Here is a 15,736-nt window from a genome sequence, read left to right as displayed (position 1 = left end):
GGGGTTCAAAATATGAGTTAAGTATTTCCTATATATATGTATAGAATATAAATGGGGTTTGTGTGTGGGCACATGCATATGTGCATGTGTGTGTGTTGCACCCTTGCTTTGTAAAAAGACAAGTGTTGTCATATGCGAGAGAGAGAGAGAGAGAGAGAGAGAGAGAGAGAGAGAGAGAGAGATTTTCATGAAGGAAAAGATTGGTTTCACAACCAACCATTTAAAAATTAGACGCCCCACCAAGGTGGAGGTGGCCTTATGAGGCTTCCATGTGTGAAATGTCCCTGGAATCTGCAATATCCAAGGGTGAATGGGGTCACGGGGGTTCAATGCACACGTACATCGCGTTTGCAGCTCGCCAAGGCTTCCCTCTGTGCTATTGCAATCCTCCGTAGCTGCTCTGCATAGATAGATCAAAAGACAGAAGAATTCAGCTCGCAGATCAAGACCACAAATGCAGCTGCTGTCTTCAACAGGATGCTTTTCTCTACGCGCAGGCTGCTGCGATCGTGATGAGAAAGGGGCTGCTTAAAAGGAAGACCACACAGTGTTTTCTTGCCAACGAGCAAGACAAAGGAGAGCAAGAGGCAACAGAAGAATCGGAGCCAGCGTTGCTCTCTTCCCGAAGACATCATAGTCAGGGCTTGATTAGGGTGTTACTGCATGATTAGGGTTTCACTATAGGATTACGGTCTCAGAGTTTCAAAGATATTCTAGGGCTAATACATTTACCACAGAAATGAGGGGCATCATCCTTCTAGGAGATGTAAGCATGGATACCAGGATGACCACTGGATCTGGTGTATCATCAGAAAATCTAGTGGGCCTCATCCTTGCATTGTTGTCCAGCATTTTCATAGGATCAAGTTTCATCTTGAAGAAGAAGGGGCTCAAGCGCGCCGGAGCATCTGGAGTTAGAGCAGGTATGTTTTCACCATCTCTCTTTGCGAAAGGGTTTTTTTTGTGTGAGGGGACTTATGCCTTCAATTAAGTACCTACCTTAACCTTGGTTGAAGCTTTGTAATGTTTCCTTTTCTTCCCCTTCTGACAGGGGTGGGGGGATACTCTTATTTGTATGAGCCTCTCTGGTGGGTCGGCATGATCACAAGTATTTTCCTCTCTTTCTCTCTAAATTGCAAGTCAATGTATGTCTGCCCACCATTAGTTTTTCTTAGCATGTGTGCATTCACACTTTAATGTTTTTTATCATGAACATAGTTAATTTATTGCTTGCACACACAGGTGGATGTGGTGGGCCTGAGATCAAACTATGCAAATTCAAGGCTAGTGAGGATTTTGCAAAGCACACCATTAACACTGATAAGAAAACGAATAAAGATAATCATGGCTAATTTATTACTACTCACTCACATATCTGTGTAATTAATAGCAAGAGATTACATCAATTTATAGCCCCAAAAGGAAGCATCTAGATCCTCAAATTTCTCTTTGATTCTCTCAATTGATCCTAGATCCCACCATCAACCCATGTGACCATGACCTCATCAACTTTGCATCATTATTTACATCAAGAGTCTCTTCTTCTTTCATGAACTTTCCTTAGCCATACTCTAATCAGCCTTTGTGTGAATACACCATACAAATGCATACATATATGAGAGGGTTCTGGCCTCCCCTTAATCAACAAATTTGGGAGAATAAGCTGCCTCCCCTCATTTACACAATGTTGATGCAGACCCAATATTACTTCCCCTTTGGAGATGCATCCCTATACTCTAGGTGGGTGCTTTGTTCTTTTGGATCTTGTTTTGATGGTTCTCATTCAGCCTTTGATTAAAAGCCAAATGGTAAATATGCTTTGGGAAATCAGGGAAACGTAGAACTAGGTCCCTCACCTCCTGAACATAAGTATTGAAGGTTTTACTAATCATGCTAAGATCTCTTAACTTTGCATAATGCTCGTACTCATCCAATGGTTGAGCAAAGCTTTTAATAAACTTTTGTTTGAATTCATCTCGGTCAATAAGAGTTGGTGCCTTTTTGGACTTCTAGTCTCGAACTCATGTCATGCCCTTCAAGTGCATCATCTCAACCGAAGTATCACATTTGGGCAAGCGGACCGTTAGAAAGCTTCAAGTGTGCTTCCCACTTGTCAATCCAAGCCTTCATGGCTTCTAGCCGCTTCTCCTCCTTCGTGCAAGTAGGTTTTGGGTTGGAAAGGAGATGGAAGTGTGTATCAATTGGAGATACTGCTGCTCTTGTTGGTGTTGACATGCATGGTACATGACATCTGGTTAAACAAGTGGAGTTTGAGGGTTTAGATGTCTTCTTGGATGCCGTCAATCACTTTAGGGCATCCTTAAAGATCCTATTTTTCTTGGATGTCGTTAAACACTTTGGTTGCTTTGTTCTTTCTCATTTTGATGTAGCTTGAGATCAAAAGCCAATTCAAGTGCATTTTAATGAAAGAAACATGTTGCGTTTAGGGTTAGATTTAGGTTCAGCAATGAAGCATAGAATGCATAGTGAACAAAGAGTGAGAGAGAGCTTGCACGATGCACGCACAATAATGGATAACGAGTTTAGGTACAAAGTACAAGATGTGATCTTTAAAGATCACTTACACACCATAAGGGTGTGTTCACACACGAGGGAAAAAACACTTTGACATACAAAGGTAAAAAGTGTCCCTTGTGGAGAATTATTACTCCTAGTTGATACGTCACTACTATAAACTTACAAATTCTCCTTGTAGTGATGATGTGAACATGTACATAGTAATTGTAGATCAATCTTCAAAAGATAGTAAGCCCAAAGCTTTGAGGAAAGCTTCAAACTTTTCTCTAGGCAGAGCTTTAGTGAATAGATCTGCAATGTTGTCGTGTGTAGAGACATAAACAAGGCTTATCTCTCTTGCATGTAGCTTCTCTCTCTCTCTCACACACACACATAATGGTAATGCATCTCAATGTGCTTAGTATGAGCATGAAAAATGGGATTCGTGCTGCTGCCACATGACACTCGATTAGGATTGATGTGGCTAACTTCTGTTCCACACAAAGATATGCCAAAGTCTCCTGAGCCATACACAATCAATCATAGCTTTGAATGCTGCCCTGTACTTAGCTTCACAACTTGAAGTGGCCATTGTTAGATGCTTCTTGCTCAACCAAGAAATGCATGAATCCAAAAGAAGACAATCCCGACTAGTGGGCACCTTGTTGTCATAACAACCAGCCCAATCGGAATCACTGAAAGCATGCAGCTGAATATCACCCCCCTTGGCATAAAGCAATCCAAGAGACTAGGTGCCCTGTAAGTAGCGGAAAACACGCTTAAGAGCCTGCCAATGCTTAGTACCTGGGTTATGCATAAATCTGTTCAATTGTGAGACTTCATATTGAATATCTGGTCTCATATTGCATAGATAAATCAAGCACACTGGAGATCATGACATCAAATGGCTTACTTGAATCTTGGAGGGTGAGCCTAGCACCCTTCTCAATAGGCATTGCAACATGCTTGTAGTCGCACCCTTCTCAATAGGCATTGCAACATGCTTGTAGTCTTCAAGATTGAACCTCGTTAGCAACCCTTGCATGTACTTGGATTGCAACATAATAATTCAGATAGTAGAGCTATGATGCTAGGCATCAGATACATATTTTGGGTTTTAGTTTGGCTTTGCAAAAATCTTTAATGAGAGCTCTACCCCGACAGACTGCCACGTCTTCTTTGGGAGCCGCTTGAATTTGTTTACTTGAGTTGCATTGGCATCAATTCCTCTCCCATCCATATATTTGTGCTTTTACGTTTGCTTGACTGCCTTAGAACCCAATCTTGATTGTTTCGGTGGGGTGAGTAATTTATGCATGATTACCTTGTCATGAAATGTTGGCTAGTAAATTCCATTCGATCATTGGCACGACGTGTCATGTGCATGAAAGATGCCATGGACATTCTCAGGTGCTGGTCGAGAAGAGGTAGCCAGATAAAGAGTATGAACCAGATAGAGCTAGGACTTGGAGCACAAGGTGCAGTATTTGGACCGGAGAAGGACAAGGATGCAGTGTCAGCTGCATGGCAGAGCTGTCGGCTGAACCAGATAAGACTCTAGGAGCTGTCGGCTGAGGTGGTTGCAGGCATATCTATGTTTATAGATTTTATGATTATTTTTGTCCATTAGATTGGCTGACTGCTGGTCGGCCAGCACTCCAAGAAATCCAAGAGGGTATAAAAGGCCGAGGAGCTCATTGTGTAGATTCATTCACCCCTTTATGGAGTGAATCCTTAGGGTCCCAGATAGGGACAGATTTTGGTGATGTTCACCTTTTCTAAGAGGGTAGCCAAGGGCTGTAGATTAGGAGTACCTTTTTGTACTATATAAATATACTGAATTTCCAGCATATCTCTCTCTCTCTACTCTCTCTTCATATCTGTGTTTTGCATCAGCATGGTTCCAGGAGTGTTTAGGACTGAAAGAAGACCCCCAGAGCTTTCGCGTGTTACATTGGTATGAGAGCATCAGGCTCAACAAAGCTAAACACTGAATCAGTCCCATATGATGGTGTACAGGTCCAAGGTACATGAAAGTATACGGGTACAATGCCCAAGGCAAGGAACACAGGAACGGGAAGAGCTCCCAGGAGGTTTGTTGGTGGTGTTCCACAGAGCTAGAGGGGATGGCAATCCTGTGAGCCAGATAGGTTCTCAGGCAACGGTCCCAAGGGAGGTTTATCCTCCATGGGTGATGTGAGTGCCAGACTCATTTCTCAGGAATGAAGACCAAGACAGTGTTCAGAGTCAGGGCAGGAATGGATTGTGGACTAGATGGAACAAATGCATAGATCTTAATTTTGAGAGAGTGGTTTTGGAGACCGGGCCGAGCTTTCAGAGAAACGGTCATTAAAGAATAGGTTGGAATCCCTTCATCAAGTTTAGCAGAGGGGGATGTCATGTGCATGAAAGATGCCATGGACATTCTCAGGCGCTGGTCCAGAAGAGGCAGCCAGATAAAGAGTATGAGAACTAGGTAGAACCAGAATTTAGGAGCATCAGGGTGCAGATGAGGTAGCAGCTTGGACTTGGAGCCAAGGCATGGATGATGCGCTGTCGGCTGGACCAGGTAAGAACACATGAGCTGTCGGCTGATTACAGAAGTGGTCAACTGGACCAGAACAAAGGCGGCTGGTTCAGATCAGAGGGGCGTTGTGTTTTATTGATTAAATGCCAAGATTGCTGGCCGACTGCTGGTCGGCCAGTTCTTCAAGGAATCAAAAGGCCTATAAATAGGCAAGGTAGCTCATCATTGTACTCATTCATTCCTTTATGGAGTGGATCCTTAGGGTCCTTAGAGTAGGGCAGATTTTGGTGATGTTCACCCTTTTTACAAGGCAGCCTAGGGCTGTGGACTGAGTACCTTTTTGTACTATATGAATATACTAAATTTCCAGCCATATCTCTCTAGGGCTGTAGATTAGGAGTACCTTTTTGTACTATATAAATATACTGAATTTCCAGCATATCTCTCTCTCTACTCTCTCTTCATATCTGCGTTTTGCATCAGCATGTTTCCAAGAGTGTTTAGGGCTGAAAGAAGACCGCCAGAGCTTCTGCGTGTTACATGACATCATGTAATATATTATGTAAGAGAGAAGGAAAGAAAGAGAGATGTGATTAAGGTCTATAAAAGACCCGATGGGCCTATGAGACCAAAAGTGTTACATATGTTCCATGTGTAATTTGAAGATCATAAACATTAGCAATAGGATGGCACACACTGCGGGTCCTATATGTACGAGTATTAAGGCGAGTGAAACCAATGGGCTCATCATGTGTCATCCTCCACTACGACAGCATACAAGGAGCAATATCCACTGTCTAGGGCGGTGCTACTTTGCTTCGCTAGAGTATATCACCGATCTGGAGCTGACATGAGAATGCCGTGGACCTTTTGAGGGGGCGTCCCAGCACTCTGAAGGGACTTTGCATGATTCGTGATAACTCCATGTGTACATAGAGCTGGTAGGTCTTATGTCCAGTGGGCGGTCGCCATCATCCAAGGTCTCTCTGTCCTATTGGATGTTGCGTGAGCTGAGTACCTGTTGTTGTCACCTGGGGGGCACCAAAGAAGTCTATGATGGATATTTGAGTATTATCCTGCTGATCTTGTCATCTTGTTTGTAGCCTCAATAAAGCCTCTTGGTGATGACACAACTCTAGTAAGTAGAGGCCAAAACGTCTTTGATCTCAATAGTGCATCACCTATGTGAGAGGGCCAAAATCCCTCTCTGAAGAAATATCGAAATTTCCCCGTCTCTCATAATACACTGGGCATTTGAATAGATAGTGTCCTTAGTGTCTATCTCCCTGGTCATGCATAGTATGTATATTCTCGCCTCTCATGGTATGCCCTCTTCTCTCCCAATTTCTATACAAAGATGGTGAGAGGACACCTTCAACTGACCAGCTGCAATACTTATGGCATGGGTATCCAGGTTTTTCAATAAAACCATCCTCCTGAGTCTCAAGAACTGGCCTCTAAAACTGTATCTTTGTGGGAAGCTCAGCTGGGGACACTAGTATGTCCCTCCTATGCAAGCTGCCTGGAAGTCTCGAGTGCTGATCGTGGGAGATGGTCTCCTTCCAGTGTGTATACATTGTAGATGTAGGTGATGGTCTGGGAAAAAGTACCAGCGAGACTGCCTCAAACTAAGCAAGCACAATCTCATGCGGTACCGATGGCTTACTCTTGATCATGTGTGAACATTATTCTAGTCACATGCACCCATGCATTGAGGTGCTATGTGATACATTGGCTCATCAACAGAGCTACACTTGAAAAATTTGTACGTCACTAGAACCTTTTTTGTCATATGCGGTGACCCCATTGTGAGGCTTAGTCCAGGGACATGTCAGGCATCATCATCAGTGTTCTCACTCAGGTTTGCGTTGTTTTCAGCAAGGCTGCGTTTTGCAAATTCTGTACTAGATAGCTCGTGTGTGCAAGGGGTGCTCAGCCAAATGTTGGAAGGTGTTGACCTAGAAATGCCACGTGGATTAGCATAGTCTCATATGCAATGTGTGTGTCTAGGCATCGTTGGTATAAATGTAAAAAGGGACACTTGGCCTCTCTCATCCCTCCACATTCATGTGGTGCGCATGGGATATGAGGTGCTTGTCCGGCAGTGGCCTCCACGACGTGCATCGCCCAATACAACCAACATCCCGGCGGCGGACTTGGCGGTGCTAATCGACTGGTGGTAGAGTTGTTCAACCTCTGGACCTTCGTGATGGAGCTGGTGGTGACCGAATGCATGTACGAGTACGTGGACAAGCTTGCTGCCTTGTCAGGTGTAATCATTGGGCCAGAAAAAGGCTGTGGGGGTAAATCTCAAGGGTACCAACCGTGACCCACCGATTGTGCGAGAAGCCTTTGAGCCCGATCTCGTCAGTGCCTCTAGGTATTCATGTCTTGGCCATGGGGAATCTGTCGACCTAATCGTGCCATGTGGATTTAGCATAGTCCCATATGCAATGTGTGTGTCTAGGCATCGTGGGTATATATGTAAAAAGGGACTCTTGGCCTCTCTCATCCCTCCACATTTATGTGGTGCGCATGGGATATGAGGTGGATGGGAGGAAGGGGCTTGGCCGGCAGTGGCCTCCACCCACATGCATGTGCCCAATACAAACAACACCAAAGGGCAAGGAAGAGGGCCAAACGCACCTACTAGAGGGCGGATAGAGCAAGCAAGCAAGGTGGCCTGTTGGCACTTCAAACATAGCCAGTCACATTCATTCCGCACTTGGATGCCACGTAGACATATCTGTACAGAAGGTGCAGGACCTTGGGTGGAAAACTGGTCCCATGTGAGCCCAGTCCGGGACGAGTTAGCCAGGGTTCCACTCCAGTTGTCCGAGGTCAGGTGTGCATTGTCCTGCACATGCGTCCAAGGTCAAGTGTGCATTCTCTTGCACATGAAACAGTGCCAGTCCGTGTTGTGAGTCTCCCTCTGGAATGATGTCAGTGGTTCTGTGTATCTGGTATGATACTGGATGTCAGACCATTGTGTAGACAGTTAAGGTTTGCATATAGGAAAGGGGCCAGCCCATAGGGCTACCCCAAGGATAGATGTGGGCATGGGGGAGGTGTAGAACCACCCCCATAGGGGCCAGGAAGGCCTTGGCTGTGCCCACTAGCCATGGGATGGCAATGGAAGGGCTGTAGGACAGCCCTAGGGCTCCTAGACAGGCGGCCGACAGGGTACACAGCCCCTAGAGGACTTTAGGCCAGGTGTGGGGCAGCCCACACAGGCTGCCCAGCAGCCAGAATCTCATGTGCATAATGGCCAGCAGTCCATTTAAGTGATGCGCAGCATTTCTAGCATTTAATGCTGATGTTACAGGTCGTGAGGCATTTTTATCCAGCCGACTAGCATCAGGGTGGGGTATAAATACCCATTGCATAATTCAGCTCCAATCATCTCATATTTCACCAAGTGCTGAAGCTGATCAAAGGACCAGGACAGCCAAGGATAAGCTAAAGCAGAAGGGGTGAAGGATTGAAGGTCAAGGGCAGAGGATTCTCCTCAGCCAAGAAGGTTCAGGTTCAGTCTTTTATTTCAGTTTTGCATCATTCTAATAAAAGCAAATACACCATCCGTGGTGGGGGCCCTATAGAGGGTATTCGGGACCCAATACTGTGTCCTCTTCTCCCTAATGTTGTATATCATCTTTTGGTCCGAGAGGAGAGATTTGCAGAAAAAGCTAATAAAGTATGGAACGTGAAGAAAACTGCCTCCTGGTGAAAGCGCATCCTATTATGTGGTTGGCACTCCAAGCTTCCTTTTCAGGGCAAAGTGTTTATTTGGCGAGTCATGGTTGGGGGCTTGCCTTTGGTCATTGCCCTTTGGCGTAGGAGACTTTTGAATGGTTTCTTTTGCTAGACTTGTCCAAAATCTAGTCGGCACTTATAAACTACTATTTCTCACAATCAATCAGTGTGCTCAACTTCATTATATAAATGCATCAAAAATGATACTGAGTGCCTGGGGAAGCAGTGCCAGAATAGTGCGAATTTTGAGCCTGCACCGCCGCTGTAGAGCCTCAATTCGCATTGTTCTGGCATAGCTTCCCCAATCCTCCGGGAGCAATTTTGATGCACTGGATGATAAACACTATACTTTTACACATGATGGTTTATTTCTTGCCCGGTGGCTTGCGAGATATGGGGGTTCACCTCTTGAGTGTGGCAAATGGTGACTGGACACACTTTGTCACCAAGGCAGTGGGTATTTGGACATGATCAGCCCGGGGGGAACAATCAGCAACATGAGGTCTTCTTTGTTTTCTTTCAATGATTGGGTCTTTGGCATAATTGGCTCATGCGAAATGCTTTCATCTTTGATTCACAATCAGGGGTGAAAGGTCATGTCCAACGTGTTCGTGGTCTATTGCTTTTGCAAGTTTCTTCTTCGATCAATTCACATGTTATCACTAGGGCGCAAGCTGACCCTTGGTTGCATGCTCTTCGTACGGTGGGCATGTCTCATGTGGCCTTTTAGTGTGTGCGGTCTGACGGCCTCTGTGAACATGTTTGTATAGCTGGTCATGCGACCTTTGCTTTGTATTACATTTTCGTAATCTAATCAACCAACCATTACGGGAAAAAAAAGAGATCACTTTTGTCCCTGATGTACCAACTGGCTAACCTTTTCACAAACTAATTGCAGTGATGGCAGGCTGAGGCCCAGGCCAGAGCGTCTGTGCGTGGAGAGGGAGCGAGAGAGCTCACTTTTGTCCCTGATGTGCCAACTGGCTGACCTTTTCACAAACTAACTGCAGAGATGGCAGGCTGAGGCCTGTGCGCAGCACAGTCAGACTTGTGCATCACGGCACAAACAGACCAGAATGCCTGTGCGTGGCCAGAAGAGAGAGAGAGAGAGAGAGAGAGAGAGAGAGAGAGAGAGAGATATTAAGCGTCTATTAAAGACCCAATGGGCCTATGAGACCAAAGTGATACAATAATGTCCATGGCATATCTCATCATGGAATGGAAAATAAAACAGAAAGAAAACATAAATATAGCTATCTCACTTTTTCCCCTGATGTGCCTGCTGGCTAACCTTTTCACAAACTTACTGCAGTGATTGTAGGGGAAGTTGCAAATTTTGTAGCCTATGCATTTGCAGCTGCAATTTTGGTCACCCCACTTGGCGCTCTCAGCATCATTGTTAGGTAATAAGTCTTACGAGGAGAGCTGCTTTTTGCTGTTTGTAGTTCATTGTTTGTCATCCAGAATTTGCGATCCTTCACCATGCGGGTAGAATCTTTATGATGTATCAAGTAGCCTTAGTTAATAGTATTTGCAAACATTGGCGCTTATGTGAGGTCTCTTTGGCAGTGCTGGTCTTGCTCATGTGATGTTGAAAGAGAAACTGCAAAAGCTTGGAATGTTGGGCTGTGTTATGTGTATTGTAGGCTCTGTTGTAATCGTGCTTCATGCTCCAAAGGAGCGCTCCATCGAGTCAGTGAAGGAAGTATGGAAGCTTGCAACACAACCTGGTACATGCTTGGTCCTAAGCATTTTTTATGGTGATTTAAACAGTACAAAAAGAGGTGATAACCTAAAGTTTATGACTTGTTGAGCAGCATTTCTTCTGTATACAGCGTCAGTGGTTGCAGTGGTGTTGGTCCTCGTGATCCACTTTGCTCCACGATGGGGTCATACACATGTGATGGTGTTTGTTGGCATATGTTCCTTAATGGGTTCACTGTCGGTAGGCAACTTGACTTTTGCTCTCCTTGGTACTCCTGGTATGCATGGAAAACAAGAACACTGACATAGGAGAGCATGTTGCCTCCATGACAGGTGATGAGTGTGAAGGCATTGGGGATTGCTATCAAGTTAACTTTTGAAGGGGAGAATCAGTTTACATATTGTGAGACATGGCTCTTTGTTATGGTGGTCATCACATCTGTACTAACACAAATGAATTATCTAAACAAGGTAAAGCTTTGCAATTTGATTATCCTTAATGGTGTTATTTAGTGGAAAAGCTATTAAGAGTGTATTTGGCTGCCAGGCACTTGACACTTTCAATACAGCAATTGTGTCTCCAATCTATTATGTGATGTTTACCTCCCTTACCATTGTAGCAAGCGTCATCATGTTCAAGGTGAGGCATTTATACTACAGTAACATGGGTCGGTCAAGGGTTTGAAAACATGGCACATACACCCACACACAGTCAAAATCACATATATGCTATGGATGATGGGTTTTGTCTTGATATACAGGACTGGGATGGTCAAAGTGCTACGAATGTGGTCTCTGAGATCTGCGGTTTTGTCACGGTTTTGTCAGGAACAATCTTATTGCATGCAACGAAAGACTCCAATGACCCTAGAATATCGGGGATGGGTAAGGATTTAAATTATCTAATGATCTCTATGGTGGTGTTTTTAATTCTCATCATGTTGTGTATGTTGAAAGTCACCTGAAAGGGATGCCTTCAATCTCATGTCTTCTTGGGGAGATGGGAAGTGGGTATCATCACCAGAGCACTGGTTTGTCATCTGCTCCTCGTCAATGGAAGCCTCTTGCCTTTGTTGCTTTTGGTAACTCCAGAGTCTGCAGACCCACCTCGTTGGAATGGTGGCTGCAAACTCCAACTGCCTTGTCACAAGCTAAATGGAAAGTTGTGCAAATGCTTTGTTTGTCTCATTTAAGAAGACATGGTACTTGCAGAAATTCGGTCATCTGTTTTTGTCTTTGGATGTCTGGGCATTGGCTGCAACTGTTGAAGCTTACCATGCTGATATTTTCCTGCTGCTTCTGGCTGCGGAGAAAGGCTGACCCAGAAAGTGCCGAGGCTTGCAACAAGGATGATGAAGATGTTGACATCTAATTGGGCCAGGGCGGGAGAAGACAGAGATGGTAGAAGGCATATAAAGCTATGCACGAGAGACTACATTTTTGCAAGTACATACTTTACATTAAAATATTGGTCTTTTAAAAGGTGTGTGCAAGACCGAATTGAATCACAAGAGCCTGAGAAGCCTAATCTCAAAAGCACGAACAAGACTAGCAGTAGTACAGTACAAAGATCTCCAACTAGATTTACGGTATGAGTGTACAAGAATGGCGAGATTCTAGAGCCAACAAATTAGTAGAGGTATGAGATCTAAATCAAAACAAGAACTGGAGCATCAAATCAAGACCCATTACCTCTAAGTGTGGGGAAGCATGTTGCCAAGACTGCAATAGAACCAGATAGATGGACAAGACTGCTATGCCGAACCGGCTAGAGGACAGGAGCCAATGTGCTTCACCTACAGAGCAAGAACCTGCAAGACCACCTTTTGACCCGAACTCTTCATCTTTGATGTGGTCATTCACGTGATGCTATGCTGGGAACACGTGACAGATGGAACCACTTGCCAAGGCACTCACTGTATTGACCATTGACCCCACTCATGATGCACTGAAGCATCACATGCAGGCAGCAAAGGTGCAGTAAGCTCTCTGAGCAGACAGAGGCAAGAAGACATTCAGTAGCAGGCACTGGAACATGATTGATCGGAGTGGGTCAGGGTTTGGTAACATCGTCGAGGGATTTGGTGCTGAAGAAGCTGCGAGCACCGCACATAACATACGCTTAGAGAGGTTGGACTGGAGGTTCTCACAAAGGCCTGTACCAGGTGATGAGCATGGATGACGAGGTGGGCTTGGCACAGATAGTTGGGATCACCAAACAAGATGCCGAAGAGGAGGTCGCGAGCAGAACAGGGGTGATGAGAGTATGCCAGAGGTATGGCCGACAACAAATGCGTGGAAGGGGCTGGAAACCAGGGCCAGGGGATACTACTGGGTAAGCGCAAAGAGGGCGTTGCACAGCCAAGGGGGCAGAGCTTGGCCCCGGGGGGCTGGGTGGAGCGGGAGAGGTGGAGCCACCCAAATGGGCGGACTCTCTGCACTCACACTGCCCAAAGCGGCGAGCAGTACGTGGTGGAACCGGGGGCGAGAAGGGCCGGCTGATGGGAGGTATCGAGCCAGAAGCGGGACTTGGGGCTGCAGATGATGGCGCAGACAGGATGATAGGAGCAGGACGAAGTTGGCTCACGAGCATGCGAAACGGCGAAAAGAGTGTTGAATGACGGGAGCTTGGAGGTGCGCACGGATGAAGCAAGACCGGACAGTTCTGATACCATATGTTGACATCTGATTGGGCCATGGTGGGAGAATACAGAGATGGTAGAAGGCATATAAAGCTACACTAAAAAGCAGGATGCATGAGAGACTACTTTTTTACATTTTTGCGAGTACATGCTTTACATTATAATATTGGTCCTTTTATAGGAGAGACCCCCCTTTACAAGGTGTGTGCATATGCTGCCGCCACACATGCCACATGTCACTAAATGTGATGCCAAGTGTTCCTAAGAGGTGTCACCTTTACACATCATTGCTTACATAAGATCCTCCAAAGGGGCTGCTCCCACACATAAATGAACCTACACACTAGTGGTTGTTCACACACAAGAACCACTTTATTTAAAGCCTAGTTCACTGGACAGGCCTATTCATAGGCTCTCATTATCTGTGACTTGTCCTGTGCCCACTGCCTAGACGTGGGATCATCCTGCAAAGAGTTTTGTCCTGGGGCAGGCCGTTTCCTCTCAAAGATGCTACTATCTCTTGTAACCAGCTCATTCTCTTTGCTATTTTGTTCTTTATACAAACTTGAGTCTATTATAACAAGTAGAGCCAAAGCTGCTATATGGAGTTTGTTATATCACTGTAAATTTGCAAATTTGAGAAACCAGGGGTTGATTTGAGATCAGCAAGCACGAGAAGCATGGACATCCATTAGTAGAATGGGTAGGGTTCTGTCCCTAATTTACCTCCCAACCTAGAGCCATGGATCCAGAACTCAACCCGCTCCCAGCCTTACCCTGAGCTATAGAGGAATAGATCACAAATCTATCAATCATCAGCCAGTAGATTTGGTGCACACCAGACCCCCGCTTCGCTCACCCGGCCAATGTTGTTTGGCTGCACTGGACTCCTGATCCTCGGCCAATGCTACACATGGGGTTCTGTATGCATGTTTTCTAAGAAAAAGGGTCTTGAATGAAGCGGGTTTCCATGGAGATTCTAATATTGGACCATTTACTTAATCAACCCCATCTTCAAAGCAATAATTGAATTACCTAATGGCCCGGTATATGGAGGCACACCTGAATGATTGAGCTGAGACAGGTTTATCAGTCAGAATGGGGTTTAAACATGACCATCCTGTCATTGCCAGCTCTCACATGTATTTGGGTTGCTCTGAATAAAATCTAGGTGCCCTCTTTGAAGTGGTCAAGACCAGCAGTTTTTGTTTGTGATGATACTTTTGATTCTGGAAAATGTGATGAGTGTGAATAAAGAATTTTTTAATTTATTTAACATCCTTTTTTGGGCATCTTAATTGAAAGCAGGTGTGTATTCAACAGTGTCACCATCACTTTCTACACGCCTCGCCAATGGGGTTGCAGACATGATGAAGCGCCCTGAGGATGATGACCTTCCTGCAGCTGACATCCCTTTGCGCCGGCACGAGTTGTTTCTTTCCCCATGAAAAACCTTGTTTTGTGTTTCTCTACTGTATCCTGCAAGAGGCACTCCTGCATCAGAAGCTTCTGTTGCTGCTAACTACAATCTAACCCACCAAAGCAATAGAAACCAATGCATAGACTGATCTCGATCAACATGAAAGGTCTGTTGCTGCAAGGTCCACTGCACAAGAGTTGGCCTGAATCGGCGAACACATTGCATGCGTGGGGTTCCACTTATGTCTTTATGTCTTTGCATACGAAGAGTGACAGAAGATGGCTTTCAATTGCAATGCTCGTACTTAATATACAGGTGAATGAGTAATTACAGTTCTTCATTGCGCAGTTGTACAGACTAAGGGTGAGTTTCGTACTTTTAAGCACCTCGTTTTATCAGGTTAAGCTTGTGTACCAAAGAACATTGGGCCCAGTTACCATGGGGGATGAAAGTCATTTGTGGTATATTTGGGGATTGTCACTTAGTACCATCATGGGCTGAGTTTGGAGTGTACATCAAAGCCAGCCAAATTGAATTGTAGTAGGTTTATTTTTTCACCAAAAGATTGGTCAATTATATTGTAGTATGTGTAACAATGGCAGGTCTATTTTTTCACCAAATTTTGGTCAATGATATTCTTGGAAGTGGCAACGCCAGCCAGCCACATATGTGCATCATCGCTAACAAAGACCTCATCTCTGCCGCGGGCATGGAGAAACTTCTGTTGAAACCTCCCTCTCTCTCCACTTGTAAGTAGCCTCACAACCAGCCTCCCATCTCTCTCTCTCTCTCTCGTTTGTACTGATGTGAAGCCATCTACTACTAAATGGTGCACAATATAAATACAATTCAAGACTTTTTTTACATGCATCATTGCACAGTTTGCTGCTAGCCTAGACAGCACGCAGAGATAGAGGGAGGCATCTTTCTCCCATCTTATCTCTATGATGGAGTTTAGGATATTAGATTTTTACAGTATAGGAGAGCCATATGCGTATAGGCAGGACAAAGTTCTAAAAAGGCTTTTAGTTAAATTACAGCAGGCTGCATGCCCCTCTGTGGAGGACTTTAGTATGTATACCATCTCTCCCTCCCCCCTCTCCCTCTCTCTATTTCGACCTGCCATCGCTCGTCAAAGAGGGCTGTGTGAATATGTTTTATGGTGGAGGAGGG

At 45.0% G+C, this 15,736-nt stretch overlaps 1 protein-coding gene across 1 annotated transcript; it reads left to right on the top strand.

Moving 5' to 3' along the window:
• The first annotated feature begins 276 nt into the window (after window positions 1-276).
• LOC147610451 (putative magnesium transporter NIPA6) lies at window positions 277-15,146 on the top strand. The gene is made up of 9 exons (XM_086786068.1): window positions 277-923; window positions 1,052-1,108; window positions 10,110-10,200; window positions 10,367-10,527; window positions 10,615-10,742; window positions 10,835-10,972; window positions 11,049-11,141; window positions 11,263-11,386; window positions 14,452-15,146. Exons 1-9 carry the CDS (start codon window positions 740-742, stop codon window positions 14,589-14,591), a joined length of 1,116 nt encoding a protein of 371 aa, XP_086642194.1. The 5' UTR covers window positions 277-739; the 3' UTR covers window positions 14,592-15,146.
• The last annotated feature ends 590 nt before the right edge of the window (window positions 15,147-15,736 follow it).

This window comes from Cibotium barometz, chromosome 49 (assembly GCF_041138505.1).
Source record: "Cibotium barometz isolate CiBa-2024 chromosome 49, ASM4113850v1, whole genome shotgun sequence".
NCBI classification, from domain to species: domain Eukaryota; kingdom Viridiplantae; phylum Streptophyta; class Polypodiopsida; order Cyatheales; family Cibotiaceae; genus Cibotium; species Cibotium barometz.
Note: the sequence above shows the minus strand (reverse complement) of the source record. Positions and strands in the feature narration are given on the sequence as shown.

Coding starts and splice junctions, on each gene's coding strand:
- LOC147610451 (XM_086786068.1), top strand. CDS start 740: ATGAGGGGCATCATCCTTCTAGGAGATGTAAGCATGGATACCAGGATG. Junction 10,201..10,366: donor GCTCTCAGCATCATTGTTAG/GTAATAAGTCTT, acceptor TCTCTTTGGCAG/TGCTGGTCTTGCTCATGTGA. Junction 11,387..14,451: donor CCCTAGAATATCGGGGATGG/GTAAGGATTTAA, acceptor AATTGAAAGCAG/GTGTGTATTCAACAGTGTCA.